Source organism: Cucurbita maxima, unplaced genomic scaffold (genome assembly GCF_002738345.1).
Source record: "Cucurbita maxima cultivar Rimu unplaced genomic scaffold, Cmax_1.0 Cma_Scf00020, whole genome shotgun sequence".
In the NCBI taxonomy this organism is placed as follows: Eukaryota; Viridiplantae; Streptophyta; class Magnoliopsida; order Cucurbitales; family Cucurbitaceae; genus Cucurbita; species Cucurbita maxima.
The window spans coordinates 1-13525 of record NW_019272036.1 but is presented as its reverse complement, the minus strand read 5'-3'; the positions used below and the strand labels follow the sequence as shown (position 1 = coordinate 13525).

The window sequence follows — 13525 nt, the reverse complement described above, 5'->3', positions numbered from 1 at the left end:
CCCCCCCCCGTGCTCTGCTGTAAACCATAACTAACATGATATCAATCTCATCCCTAGTGCTTTACATGTAAACGAAATAGTAGCAAGATCTGGACTTTAAGTAAACGGTTATATTTCCGTTCAGAAACTAATTAATTGGAAGAAATTCATCATCTCTAGAAGCCTCGAACAACTGTTATATTGTTTAAATAAAAGGCATCATCGATCACCTAATGACTCGTTATAAGAGCATCATCGATGACCTGCTTCTTTTCTATTTCCACGTAATGGACCCTGTCATTCATGCCTTGCTTCCCATATGCTTCTATCATAATAGAATATGTTTTGATATCTGGCTGACGGTGTTTATTTTTCATTCGCTTAAATACTCTATCCATTTCCATTAGATCTTCAGCCTTAGCACACGCATATATAACTGCATTATAAAATGAGGTATTCTCTGGAATCTCGTATTTTCCTGCCAACTTAACTGAGCTAATTACCTTATGGAAGAGACCTGCATTGGCATATCCATTTATAAGGCAACAGAATGTCTTGGTGTCTGCTCGCATGCCCTCAGCACGCATCTGCTCAAATGTGTACTCCATGCTCGTTGCATCTCCCACGTCTGCAAAAGCTTCAATCACGTTGTTGTAAGTCGAGGTCGTCCAAGGAAACTGCAGTTTGCGCATATATTCCATCACAGAACACATTTTATCATACATCCTTTTCTTCCCATAAGCACCAATCAAAATATTAAATGTACGAGTTTCTGGCTCAATACCAAAATTGCGAAATTTTTCATACCATCTTTCCATCATTTCAATCTGCCCCTCGTTACCAAACACACCAAGAATTATATTCATTGTCCACACATCCGGTCTGCAAGTTGTGCTTTCAAGCATTCCTAAAAGAACTTTCTCCATCTGCTCATACTTCCCTATCTTGCCATACCCACTTAAGACTATGTTCTGGGTCACTGTATTTGGAGATATCAGTCGTTCTGCCATTTCCTCGTACAAGGATTCGACTAATTCAAAGCGAGATTCATCTACACATGCCTTGATCAAGGTGCTATAAGTGTAGACGTCAGGCTGGCAGCCAGGGAGGGTCTTCATCAGATTCAGAGTGGAGAATGCATCATCAATGAGATTGTTCCTACAATAAGCAGCAATCAAAGCAGTGTAGAGTTCAGAGGTAGGTTCACATCTTTCTTCAAACATTATGTCAAAAATCTGACGGGCACGATGTGGTTGGCCTGATCTTCCAAGTAGAACAATCAGCTTCATGTAAGTTCCTTCTTTTGGTTCATAAAACGGCTGTTCGCGGAGCATTTCAAACACCTAAACGGTTGAATTAAAGCAACACAATTGTTAGTCAGATGTGAAAACAATAGCACAAGAAGTTTATGCAGACTCATCAAATTATTTACACTTCATTCCTTGAAATTAGGGCACATGAAGACGAACGCTCATGTTTTCAATTCAACTTTGCAGAACATGTAACTAATCTCCCTGAAATCCCCAAGTATGTAGTGTTAGTCTGTAAATGGGGAAAAAAGAGCTAATTCCAGTGCCTATTACAAAATTACGCAATCGGTCGTCGATTTGTCTCAAATTACAGTATAAATCGAAACATTAAATAGACACGACGAGCGAGTAACAAAAAGAAGGGTGCAGAACATACGAAAACTGTAATTGCAGAGGTAATGAGTCGGTGTGGCAAAAAAGAAATCTAAAACTAAGGGTGAAATTAAAGAAGGGGGAAGCGACCTCAAGAGCTGGAAGCCAACGTTTGTTGGCGATATGGTCCGACAAGGCTTCAGTGACGGTATTGGCCCAAGCCTTGGCGTGGTTCTCGCGGTCTAATTTCTTTTTGACATTTTTGAGAGGAGTCTTCTTGGGGGCGGATGTCTGTGTAATGCCTGGAAATTCACCTTGCTTCCACTGCCTCTTCTTAAAAGGTGAGGAAAACGGAGGAGGAGGAGGGGATCTTCTGGCGGGGGCTGCAAAGGCACAGCGAACAATGAGAGTATTGGAGTGTGGAGAAGGAGAAGGAGAAGGAAAGATGGGGGAAAAGGAAACGAAGCCATGATCGATAGAAACAGAAGAAGGAAGGAGCGAGGAGGAGAAGGAGTAGGAAGCCATGGCTGCCATTATTCAACAAGGATGATGGAGCTCCCCACGGCTGCGAGAAGTGATGTGGATGAATTTAGTGGGATTCTAAATATAGATTAATTCACCAGACCAATTGCCCAACGGTTTTCTTTTTCATTATTATTATTATTACTTTAATTTTTTGTAAGAATATACCATAAAATTGAACTGGTAACTCGTGGCTTTGGCATTGGGCGTGGCATAGTGAAATAATGACGATGCATCTCCCCCTTTGGTTTGTATCCAAACAATAACAATGACCGCTTGCTTAACCTTCATCGCTCTCGTTTGGTAAACTGAATGTCACTCCAATAGAAAAAGAGAAACTACACAACCTTTGGTCCTGTTTCCTCACATGCCCAAACGCTTCCGCTTCCACTCTGAATTCCCTTTTCGCTTGTCTTTTACACAAATTAAAGCCCGCATTACATTTACAATTTACGACCTATACCAATCAGACAAACTTACAGATTTAGAAGCTTTTTAACAGCCACAGGTGTTCCATTGATGAGAGATGACCTCGATAAACAAGTCCATATCCTCCCTCCCCAATTATATTGACGTTTGAAAAATGCTTTGTTGCAAGTTCCAGGTCTCTTAAACTGAACCAGTGACCCTATCCTAGTTGTGAGAATTCCAGCAGAGGACAAGGACTAGATCTATTAATATATCATATTTGTTACAAGTAATAAGCCTATTATTATTATTATTATTATCATTATCATCAAATGTTATTATCGAAGCCATAATTTTAATGGCATTTAAAATAGAACAAAATAAGAAGCAGTGGGCAGTGGGCAGTGGGAGTGTAATTAATTGTGAAGTGTACATAAGAATGTTAGGAGGGTCAATTCCGCAAGACACGAATCACCTCATAAAGTTAAACATTTACAGGATCAGTGTCTTGAAATGAAACCAAAATCACAACCAAGCTATATGCACATCTCAGCCAAGAATAGATTGAATTGCATACAAGTAGAGCAGATGAATTCTCAGTGTCATGTCTCGATGCCTTCTTTAAGCAATAATTCACTCGAAATAGATATAACACAAACAAAGAAGGCATACATCTTCCTAGAATAAGAATTTACTCGAAATGTTCAGGCGTCCTCAGATACAAAAGCCTCCTTGCAGGAGCTGGAGGTGCCAGTCCAGGAATATCCCTGATGTCTTTGTTGTTGGGGTTCACAATCTGAAAAGTTACACATATCAAACTTGTTATTACAAAACACACCAAATATTATCCATCATCTGGAACTGTTCTTTCAAGGTATAACAAAATAAACTGCAGAATTTACCTTCACTACAATAATGGCTATCACTCCACAGACAATAAGGAATAGAAACAGCATGATGCACTTATCCGTAGCAACCTTTCCAAAGGGGGAAGGGAGGGGTTAGTCCCACTAAGAAAACCAAAATCACGTTTTTCTTTCTTTTTATTTGTGGGGGGGGAGGGGTGTCCCAGACACAAAACCAAAATTACCTGTCTCCCAATTTCTTTCACAAGCTGGGATGCTTTCTTAATCGAAAAATTAATTGTGTCAAGCTCATTTACTATGCGGCCCATTTGTTCAGTCTGGAAATTTAATGAGGAAAAGTTAAAAGAATACCCAGGAAATTCTACTAATCAGGCCAGACTCAGAATATACTTTTAACCATAAGGTATAATTTCAACGTTGAACATACTTGGCCTTTTAATGTAACAGCAGTTTGAGTTCCCACTTCAATAGTTTGTTCAACCACCTACGGGTCAAAGCTAAGCATTAGAACAAAGGGGATAGAAATGATAAAATCACATGTTTCAAGTAGTTCTTCACCTTTTGAGTGCGTTCAATAGCCTTATCCGTCTCATCCATTGTCTTCTTCCCAGCGTCTATAAGCTCTTGATTTGTCATTGCTACAGCACAAAGGCATGCCAATCGAATGAGAAAAATAGATACTGTGTAGAATTCCAAGCATATAAAATAAGAAGCTTGCTGCCGGGTGAGGCAGATTTTCATAACCTCATTCATCACCACATGAGCGTTAGCCTCGCATAAAAAAAAATATTTTAAAAAATGATAAGAACCTTGCTTTAAAAACCTTCTTAAATTATAAGCTTAATTCAACAGTTCTTTCTTTAACAGGAAAGTCCAAGAGGAATTCCTTCCCTTTGGATTAGATATCAGCAGTCCCTCCCCTATAGGCAACCAGGGAATTTTTCTATGAATGCCTACAGATACGGAAAATATAGCTTACATGAGGCCATCCGAACATTATCATCAGCTGTAGGTTCACTTACACCTCCCTCATCAAATAACTCAACCCTTTTATTACCAAGACTATTCATGTACCTGTAATTCATTGAGCAATAAAACATTAGAAACTCACACCAATTTGATTCCAATATACTGAGAGCAAACCATTGAATATGCTGAATTATGTGAACCACGTTCAGTCATTTGAAAAAAGGGAACTAATGATTCCAGTGGCTGGGCAATATTTTTTAAATATGAGAAACCATATGTTTCATTGTGAAAATAATAATAATAATAAAAGAAGTGACTTCACAACATTAGCATGAGATCAAAATCTAACTGACTCGGTTGTTATACCTTTATTCTTTTTCTAATAGGCAACACTTGTCATTAATACAGTGAACAGGTTTGACCAATGTTATGATTCGGCACTCCCCTATTGGAGAAAAACAAGAACACCTCCAATAAGTAAATTACAAGGTGAAATCAATTACAAAGGCAAGTATAACAAGCAACTAGGATCTGACACCCACCCCTCTTCATTTGCTTTTATTTTGTCATCTGACAGCTACTTCCGCTATCAAAATAGAATCGATCATTTATGACACATCATTCCCATAGAAAAACAAGATACTAGAACATAAATAAGAGATAAAAAAAATTGATTTCTCATGCTTAGATTTGTAAAGACAAGAAAATGATATATATATATATATTGAAGCATTCACTAATATTTGAATCAAAAGGTACTACCATTTTTCAATTGGAAACCAAACTTCCAGTGACTATCCAATGTGTACAAAATTAGGAAGAGTTGGAATCAAGGTAGTGGATATATTCTGCACCCACATCCTAGAAATTGAAACAGATATATTTTCCCAAGAGGGAAAATTTGTCTTACCCATTACTTCCATTCTCAGGCAAGAATTACTCCCCCCCCATTAAATCATCCTAAATTATTTACTTAGGTAGTGCCACATTCCGATAAGAAAATGGGAGAACTTACGTTTTCCTCAATGCAACAAATGAATTCAGCTCTTTGATCTGAAAATGAAAATATTGTAATAAGCACAAGATCAATTAAATTCAAAACCACTGTAAACACTAATCTCCAAAGAAATATTTAGAGCAATAATAAAGATGGCCGGAAAAGTTCCATCTTACAGTATCAATAAGTGATACATGTAACTCACTGGCATAGAAAAAATAATCAATTCCAAGGGAAAGCTGGTTCGGAAATCCCATGAGAAAAGACACATTTTAAAAGTACACTTTCGTCAACAAGCAACATGACCACAAAATTCTCAACAATCAAAGAGTTTTCCAACATCTTCGTTCAAGGCAATTATGAGATAATGACAAGGCATCTTAAATCTATAAGCCAATGCATATATTTCCCAGTTTATTTTTTAAAAAAAAGAAAAAGAAAAAGAAAAAACGTATACTATTCTGTCCATATATATATCCCAACAATTTTCAATCCTCTCAATGCTCTTGAAATTGAACATAAGGAAACCTAGAGCAGTTAGAAATGATGATACTCAGAGATATCTCACATTCTAAAATAAAAAAATACAAATATAAAAAAACTACTTTTCTGCTTCAAGTTCAAAATCAGCACTCAATCCAGCATGAAAGTAAAAACTTAAAATGTTTTCTAAAATTTTGACCAAGGTTGTTGACAACAAAATAATAGACAATGTGTGATGCCTCCACACAAATAACTATTTTGAATGATAAATTATTTGAATTATTCAATTCTAAAATTGAACTGCAAGCAATGTGGTAAACAGTACTCATGGAAAAAAAAAAATGGCATTTGAGGCGGATAGAGGCATCTGTCAAAGCTTCTCTAATAATCCTACACCAACGTTCCCTAATTTCCTAAAAAAATGCAGACAGCAATTCACCAAATTATCTTGCCTTACGTCTCACCACAGCAGAACAGCAAATCTGCTAGCTTATGATTTGGCAACCTCATGTCCTAAGTTTTGCAACCTCAATCAAAACCAATGCAAACTGATTCACTTAATCTGCTAACCATCAAAATTTATACAAGTACTTCCTTCACTAGATGCGTTCATGTCATAAGTTTGAAAGATAAAATAACAATGAACTAACCATTGATTGCTTCTCATCATTGAGCTGCTTATGCACTTCCGGTGAACTTTTGGTCTCTTCATCCTTGATTTCACGGTCAAAATCTTTTATTAATCTGCAAGAATAGCTCCATTTTGTAATGAGCTTTAATAAAGATTCACAAAGAACATTAACAAACTAGGAAGCATGTTGATTGAACATCAGTTTTTCTCAATTTATGTGTTTAGTTTGGCCAACATCTAAATGAATTTACTGTTCCAGTATTTAATGAAGAGACTGAGGATGCATGATACAAACTGTAATTTTTTCATAAAGCAACAAGAGAAGCTCCCACATGTTCAAAGAGCTATGTGCTGGCTTTTCCATACCTTTTACATTCCCTCATCTTTCCTGTGAGCTCTTCCAATTGCTTACTTTGCCTATTCGAATCCTTGATCTTATCCAGTTTTTGGAACCCATTTCTGATAGTAAGTAGAAATCAAAGAAGATATCATAATGCTGATGTATAGAATAAACATCATAATGCAGATATTGAATAAATGGTATCAACTTCAAGTGATATTGCAACATTACCGTACAAAACCTCCAAATTTAGGACGAAGTTCACTGCTTAAGTAGGGATATGTTAAGACTTGTACGCTACAAGGTTCTCTAGTGCTAGTGAATTCCAGTTTAATAGGTAAATTTAGCAGATAAACCTATCCCCAAGGATTCACAGTACTTAATCTACTTAAGATTCAATTTCATAACGACTTTGCTTAAAGTTTTGAGTTGTTAAAAATTTAAGTTCACCTACATTTCCGGGTTTAAATTTTCAGTTTTTATAAAGAGGTTTAGAAATCATTCAAATCTCAAAAATAAAACAGATACATTTTTCTTATTAAATTAACAAAAAAGTACGTTCAGTAAATTATCAAAATATTTAAAAATAAAAACATTTTCAAATGAGCCCTAAGTTGTCTAATCCCAAAGGAGGCTTATTGATGTTAAGTTCCCAGAATTCTCGAGTGAGTAGTAATAAGATCAAGAACGCAGAGAAGTACGAGGTGGAAAAAGAACGAGGAAGGGACACAAGGCGCATAAAGAGTATCACCCAACCAAAGACTTCGAAAGCCTCCAAACCCAAAAAAAATGAGAGTTGAATAGGACAATCTACTAGGAATTGGTTATGAGCTTTACAAAGAGAAAAATGAGCTATAAATAGAAAAACGGAAAGCACAAGCACAAAGAAGCGATAACAACAAAATAAAAATAGTAAGGTGAAAAAAACATACGAAAGTGCTCGAAAAGTGTCACGAATTTCACCATGGATCTGCTCTAACTGAGTAGTCATCTGCAAGGCGGAGGCCATTTCGCGGGAAGTGAATTGCAACTATAGAACTACGCGTAGCATGGAATCCAAGTAAAGGAACATTTGGAGAGGGAAAAACCCGAAGGAACCCTAGCGGGAGTGGGAGTGGGAGTTAGGTGGGTAGAGTGAAAGGGAAGGAATGGCGAAAAACGCAGAGAGCAATTCACAATGAAAACGAAGCTGGAAGTGGAAGACCTCGCCTTCACAAAATGGAGATTCAACAGAAATGAAAATCAGGTCTGGGAGTCGATTGATTAATTAATTAAATATAATTTATCCTTATTTATATTTTATTTTTTCCTTCTAACTTATATAATAAACATAAAAATGGATACTTTATTGGTTTCAACGCTGTAATAATATATAATCTTACAAAAATGGTTGCAATCTATTTTAAACTTAAAAAAATATGTCAAATTCTTTCAATAAAAATGGATACTTTATAAACCTTTTACTATTATTACACTCGTTTTTCAAATGATACATATCTGTGACCTCGTCGTAACTCTAACTCATATACACATTCTGTCAATTGAGACAATCGACTATTAGAGATTGATTAACAACTATCTAATAGTACTTAAAATCATAATCATCATCATAATCTTGAACATTATAATACAAATGTGCACATATTCAGCTACACTCATTTAGGCAAGAAATAAGTGAAGTAGAAAACGAAGGAAGAAACATTATGAAAGTCATATATCAGTGTTGGGATGTGTTCAAGCGAATTTGGAAGCCGTTGACTAGGCGAGCAGAGGGAAAAAAAGACATCCTATCTACTCTAACTTGGGTCCACCTGAGAAGAGAATTTAAAATTAAATGTGAGAATATTGGCTAAAACCACCCGTTTAAATATTTAGTTGTATGGTAAACTATAATTCAGTATTAAATATCCTTAACAACTCACCTATACTTGGTAACAAAGTGGTGGAGAAATAGAGCAATTTGGAGGCGCGCCAATTCTGCTCCCGGACATAATCTAGCACCTCCCCCGAATGGAGCAAAGAATGGGCTACTCCTCCAGTTTCTCATTTCCTAATAATTAACCACAATTTTAATCATTCTTAGCCTCTAACGCTTTGGAAAACAAAGACTTAAAATGTTAGAAATCACGACTCATCCACAATAGAATGATATTGTCCACTTTGAGCATAAACTCTTGTAGTTTTGCTTTGGACTTCCGCAAAATGCCTCATCCCAATGGAGATGTATTTCTCCCAACAATCCTCCCCTCGAACAAAATACATCTCTCGAACAGCCTCCCCTTAATCAAGACTCGACTCCTTCTCTAGAGTTCTCGAACAAAGTACACCCTTTGTTTAAAACTTTGTTTAAAACTAAAGTCACTTTTGACTATACCTTCGAGTCTCACAACTTCTTTGTTCGATATTTGAGGATTCTATTGACACGACTAAATTAAAGACATGACTCTCATGGATCTTCATAATGGTAAGATATTGTCCACTTTGAACATAAAATCTCATGGTTTTGAACCGACTAACCTCATTCTTAAGCTCCATCCATCTCCAAGGGTTGAAAGTTGAAGCTTCTCCATATATAGTCTCGTCCAAATGTACAGCAGAAAGAAATGGAACAACGAAACATCCTTTCGGAATAACGTAATCTATCAACGATGCAAACCAAAAATTCATTTTTCGTTATTGGAACTATATTATTATCATTAAAAAAAAAAAAAAAAAAAACCTGAATACTTGATCTCTTCTTTTGCCTCCCTCATCAACCATATTGCAATTCCTCCCAGTCGAAGTGTCTCGTCAATAACCTATATTGAGGCTTTTAATATTACGGATATAGTATTGTGTAGAATCGTGATTCGTAACCGGAACTTACACATTGAGTAAAGGGCATCGATTTGTAATCCTGCCATGTGATTGTATGATCTCCATTCTTGTTTGTTAAACCCTCTTGCTCATCCTATAATTTATAAATTGATGTAAACAAAGAAAGACAGAGAAGGAATTAATTAATAATAGTCCAAGGAGCATAGATTTAGCGTATAAATAGGGAAAGGTACCACAAGTTGCTTCATTGCTGTGGGTGAGTGGGTTAGGAAATAGACTGCAAAAAGCATTGTTTTAGATGTGGTTTCATTCCCAGCAAAAAGAAGATTGATAATGAAATCAGCAACTGCCTCATCCGACAACTTCTGGTCCTCCAATACTCCTCCCAACATTCCCTCCCCGCTCCTTCCCTCTGCCATCCTCGCCTTATGCCACGCTATTTTCTTCTTAATTTTGCCTATGATTTGCTCCCTCGCCTATGCCACACACATCACACATCACAGCTGCGTTAATAAGTAGCCAAACCATGATTCAGTAACCAAAATGTAAATTACAAATAATGCTAAATTATAAATAATATGAAAAAATAATAAAATGAAAGAATAATAAATGATTACACGATATTGGTCAAATATTACCTTCATGGCCCTGTAATAGGCAAAGCCAGGAAAGTTGATAGGAATAGACAAACAGCCATCCACGAAGTCGTAAAATAACCCACTAATTTCTTCCACTTCTGATTCACTTGACACTCCTAGTACCTGACTTACCATTAGATTAATAGCTATCTGTGACACACAAAAATAAATAAATAAATAAATAAATCCATTGTAATCGGAGAAAATTTGCAAAAAAAGATGTTAGAAATTAAGACTCTCCATGATATGATATGGTTCATTTTGAGCATAATTTCTCAGGGCTGATTTTGCTTTGGACTTTCTCAAAGCCCCTTATACCAATGAAAATGTATTCCTACGAGACTGACTCCCATCCCAACCATAGTGAACAAAAGAAAAGAATTTACTAGCCTTCCTGCAAACGTCTTGGAGACATATGAGTTGGCCGTTATGGAAACTTCCCAAGGTTTGAATGATTATGATTTGAATATCTCGCAGGAACTGAAATTTGGGGTCATGTAGGCGCATCATATTGGAGGCAATTGCATGGAGTTTCCTTTGTTGTTCCCCTTGTGCTGTGATCACACCGTTGGTCCCTACCAAATCTCTGAAAGATTTCGGGTAGCTGGATTTGAACAACTTGCCTTCGTTTTGCATGACGTATCGGTTAAACACGGGATCCACCGACACCACTGCCCATTTCCCGAACACACGGCACGAGAAGATCTTCCCGTACCTTTTGGCCTGTTCTTCAACATACTTGGGCGGATGAGAGCTTGCCACCGCACTGTACCACTTCAAGCTATCGCCTATTAGAGGCCAGCTTCTCCTCCCTGGAGGAAACCTGTATGCTCTCGCCTTTCGTTTTCTTCGTGTTCTTGCAACCAACACAAGCGCGTACAGCCCTGTAAGAACGCACAGCAGGGACCAGGGTGAGGCCTCCCACATTCTCATTCCTGCTCCAATCCAATGCCTGCAAACGAAGCAACGCCATCCATCATTATATATTAATTAATTATATGCTTTATTAATACATAATGCCCAGGAGGTAAGTGTTCCGAGTTTGAGACTCCCTTGCTTTCAATATCATCGTTCTTCCAACTTCTCTACTTCTTAAATTAAATTATTCAACAAAAACCAACCCTTGTCCCTCAAGTTGTGTGCTCGAGAAGGACCATATAATATAATTATAATGTGATATTACTGTTTTACCCTCCTTGTTTCTTGGGCAAGCATCATGCAACCGGGTACTTTTGTCATTATGCCACCCCAATTATTGAGCTTGTTTTATCATAAAAACACGCCCCAATTTTCTGCTTCAATTTAGCCGAAAGTATATATCAATTCAAAGGGTTCTACAACATCCTTTTTTATATTTTAGGATACCATCCAGCTCATTCATTTTATCTTTTTAACGCGTTGAATGAGAATTTTGGCCAATCATTATGTCATTATTTTTAAATTAATGTCGAAATTATTATAACGCCTTATATCTAAGATTTAAATTAGAATTGGCATAGCAATCGAGTTGATTTAATTTAGAGAATTAAAAAAATGTATTCATAAAATTTAGTGACGAGTCAATCCATGGTGGTGGTGGTATATGTAGGTGTCGTGATGCTTTGATCTTAGTTATTGGCCTTGTGGAAGTCACCTAGACTCTGATTTGATCTTTGAACTTCCCTTAAATTCTTTATTTTCTATATATGTTTTAATCCTGAAAAAATAATCAATGGTGTGCATAACTCCGGTATGGATAACGTGGACACTAAAAATATTCAAGTTATAATCCATTTAGGAATAGCCTACAAAGTCTGATATTGCTATCTTCATCAATGTATTCTCTGTGAATAAGAGAGAGAATAAGTGACACTCATATATAAAATTGGGATGTCCTCCGCTCCTTTCATTGTTGGTCAATTTTTGCCCTTATAAGAGAGTTAGGTCTAGGGATTAAGGTTTAGAGTTTAGGGATTTAGGGTTTACGATTTTAAGATTTTAGGGCTTAGGGTTTCAGGTATCAGGAGTTCGGAGTTTAGGGGTCGAGGTTAAGGATTTGGGGTTTTGGGTTTGGGATTGAGGTTAAGGTTTTAGGGTTTAGGGGTTTTGGGATTTCGAGTTTAGGGTTGAGGGGTTCTGAGAGGTCTGAGATGTCTTAGAGGTTTGAGAGGCTTGAGATGTCTTTGATGTCTAAAATGTCTAAGATGTCTTTGATGTCTGAGAGGTCTGAGAGGTTTGAGATGTCTTGGAGGTCCGAGAGGTCTGAGATGCCTTTGATGCCTTTGATGTCTAAGATGTCTAAGATATCTGAGAGGTCTAAGATGTTTGAGATGTCTGAGATATCTGAGATGTCCTTGATGTCTTTGATGTCTAAAATGTCTGAATGTTCTAAGAGGTCTAAGACGTCTTTGATGTCTTTGATGTCTGAAATGTCTAAGAGATCTGAGATGTCTTTGATGTCTGAGAGGTCTGAGATGTCTAAGAAGTCTTAGAGGTCTGAGATGTCTGAGAGATCTGAGATGTCTGAGATGTTTGAGATGTCTGAGAGGCTTGAGAGGCCTTAAACGTCTTAGATGTCTGAGTTGTCTGAGATGTTTAAGAGGTCTGAGACGTCATTCATGTCTTTGATGTTTGAGATGTTTGAGATGTTTGAGATGTTTGAGATGTTTGGGACCTCTGAAATGTCTGAGATGTCAGAGGGTAAAGGGTTTAGGGTATAGGGTTTTTTAGGGTTTAGGGTTTAAGGTTTCACGGGTTTAGGGTTTTTTTTAGGGGTTTTTATGGTTTTTTAAGGTTTAGGGTTTTTTAGGGTTTAGGGTTTTAGGGTTTAGGGTTTAGGGTTTTTTAGGGTTTAGGGTTTAGGGTTTAGGGTTTAGGGTTTAGGGTTTAGGGTTTAGGGTTAGGGTTTAGGGTTTAGGGTTTAGGGTTTAGGGTTTAGGGTTTAGGGTTTAGGGTTAGGGTTTAGGGTTTAGGGTTTAGGGTTTTTTAGGGTTTGGGTTTAGGGTTTAGGGTTAGGGTTTTTTAGGGTTTAGGGTTTTTTAGGGTTTAGGGTTTAGGGTTTTTTAGGGTTTAGGGTTAGGGTTTAGTGTTTAGGGTTTTTTAGGGTTTAGGGTCTAGGGTTTAGGGTTTAGGGTTTAGGGTTTAGGGTTTAGGGTTTAGGGTTTAGGGTTTAGGGTTTTTTAGGGTTTAGGGTTTAGGGTTTAGTGTTTAGGGTTTAGGGTTTAGGGTTTAGGGTTTAGGGTTTAGGGTTTAGGGTTTAGGGTTTAGGGTTTAG

General features: G+C 37.1%; 4 protein-coding genes across 5 annotated transcripts in view; 1 reads left to right on the top strand and 3 right to left on the bottom strand.

The window, feature by feature from the left end:
- Nucleotides 1-152, top strand: part of LOC111494157 — a 1693-nt gene extending 1541 nt beyond the window's left edge. The window contains exon 6 of the mRNA XM_023144031.1: nt 1-152. This exon is cut by the window's left edge and continues 183 nt beyond it. The gene's annotated coding sequence lies outside the window, so the exon portion shown is untranslated.
- On the bottom strand, nt 96-2189 carry LOC111494156 (pentatricopeptide repeat-containing protein At3g06430, chloroplastic-like). The gene is made up of 2 exons (XM_023144030.1): nt 1752-2189; nt 96-1322 (listed from the first exon to the last, which is right to left on the bottom strand). Exons 1-2 carry the CDS (start codon nt 2133-2135, stop codon nt 210-212), a joined length of 1497 nt encoding a protein of 498 aa, XP_022999798.1. The 5' UTR covers nt 2136-2189; the 3' UTR covers nt 96-209.
- A 753-nt stretch (nt 2190-2942) lies between these two features.
- LOC111494705 (novel plant SNARE 13-like) lies at nt 2943-8054 on the bottom strand. 2 transcript variants are annotated; one of them, XM_023144669.1, is made up of 10 exons: nt 7750-8054; nt 6844-6936; nt 6497-6590; nt 5382-5419; nt 4377-4471; nt 3956-4035; nt 3825-3881; nt 3622-3714; nt 3434-3508; nt 2943-3327 (listed from the first exon to the last, which is right to left on the bottom strand). In XM_023144669.1, the coding sequence occupies exons 1-10, from the start codon at nt 7824-7826 to the stop codon at nt 3223-3225; spliced, it is 807 nt and encodes a 268-aa protein (XP_023000437.1). In that variant the 5' UTR covers nt 7827-8054; the 3' UTR covers nt 2943-3222. The 2 variants fall into 2 exon arrangements, with proteins under 2 accessions (XP_023000437.1, XP_023000438.1); XM_023144670.1 differs by lacking the exon at nt 7750-8054 and adding an exon at nt 7457-7606.
- Nucleotides 8055-8297: 243 nt separating this feature from the next.
- On the bottom strand, nt 8298-11269 carry LOC111494703 (abietadienol/abietadienal oxidase). Its single transcript, XM_023144668.1, has 8 exons — nt 10663-11269; nt 10273-10422; nt 9868-10110; nt 9684-9767; nt 9537-9615; nt 9335-9456; nt 8740-8867; nt 8298-8628 (listed from the first exon to the last, which is right to left on the bottom strand). The coding sequence occupies exons 1-8, from the start codon at nt 11203-11205 to the stop codon at nt 8535-8537; spliced, it is 1443 nt and encodes a 480-aa protein (XP_023000436.1). The 5' UTR covers nt 11206-11269; the 3' UTR covers nt 8298-8534.
- Between the last annotated feature and the right edge of the window lie 2256 nt (nt 11270-13525).

Excerpts from the sequence above, each read along its gene's own strand:
- LOC111494156 (XM_023144030.1), bottom strand. The coding sequence starts at position 2,135 with ATGGCAGCCATGGCTTCCTACTCCTTCTCCTCCTCGCTCCTTCCTTCT. Across the intron at positions 1,323-1,751 it reads GTTGGCTTCCAGCTCTTGAG|GTGTTTGAAATGCTCCGCGA; the intron begins GTCGCTTCCCCC and ends TCAACCGTTTAG.
- LOC111494705 (XM_023144669.1), bottom strand. The coding sequence starts at position 7,826 with ATGGCCTCCGCCTTGCAGATGACTACTCAGTTAGAGCAGATCCATGGT. Across the intron at positions 4,036-4,376 it reads TAATGTTCGGATGGCCTCAT|CAATGACAAATCAAGAGCTT; the intron begins GTAAGCTATATT and ends TTTGTGCTGTAG. Across the intron at positions 3,882-3,955 it reads CTATTGAACGCACTCAAAAG|GTGGTTGAACAAACTATTGA; the intron begins GTGAAGAACTAC and ends TTTGACCCGTAG.
- LOC111494703 (XM_023144668.1), bottom strand. The coding sequence starts at position 11,205 with ATGAGAATGTGGGAGGCCTCACCCTGGTCCCTGCTGTGCGTTCTTACA. Across the intron at positions 10,423-10,662 it reads TCCAAGACGTTTGCAGGAAG|ATAGCTATTAATCTAATGGT; the intron begins GCTAGTAAATTC and ends TGTGTGTCACAG. Across the intron at positions 8,868-9,334 it reads GGATGGAGCTTAAGAATGAG|GAAATGAGAAACTGGAGGAG; the intron begins GTTAGTCGGTTC and ends GTTAATTATTAG.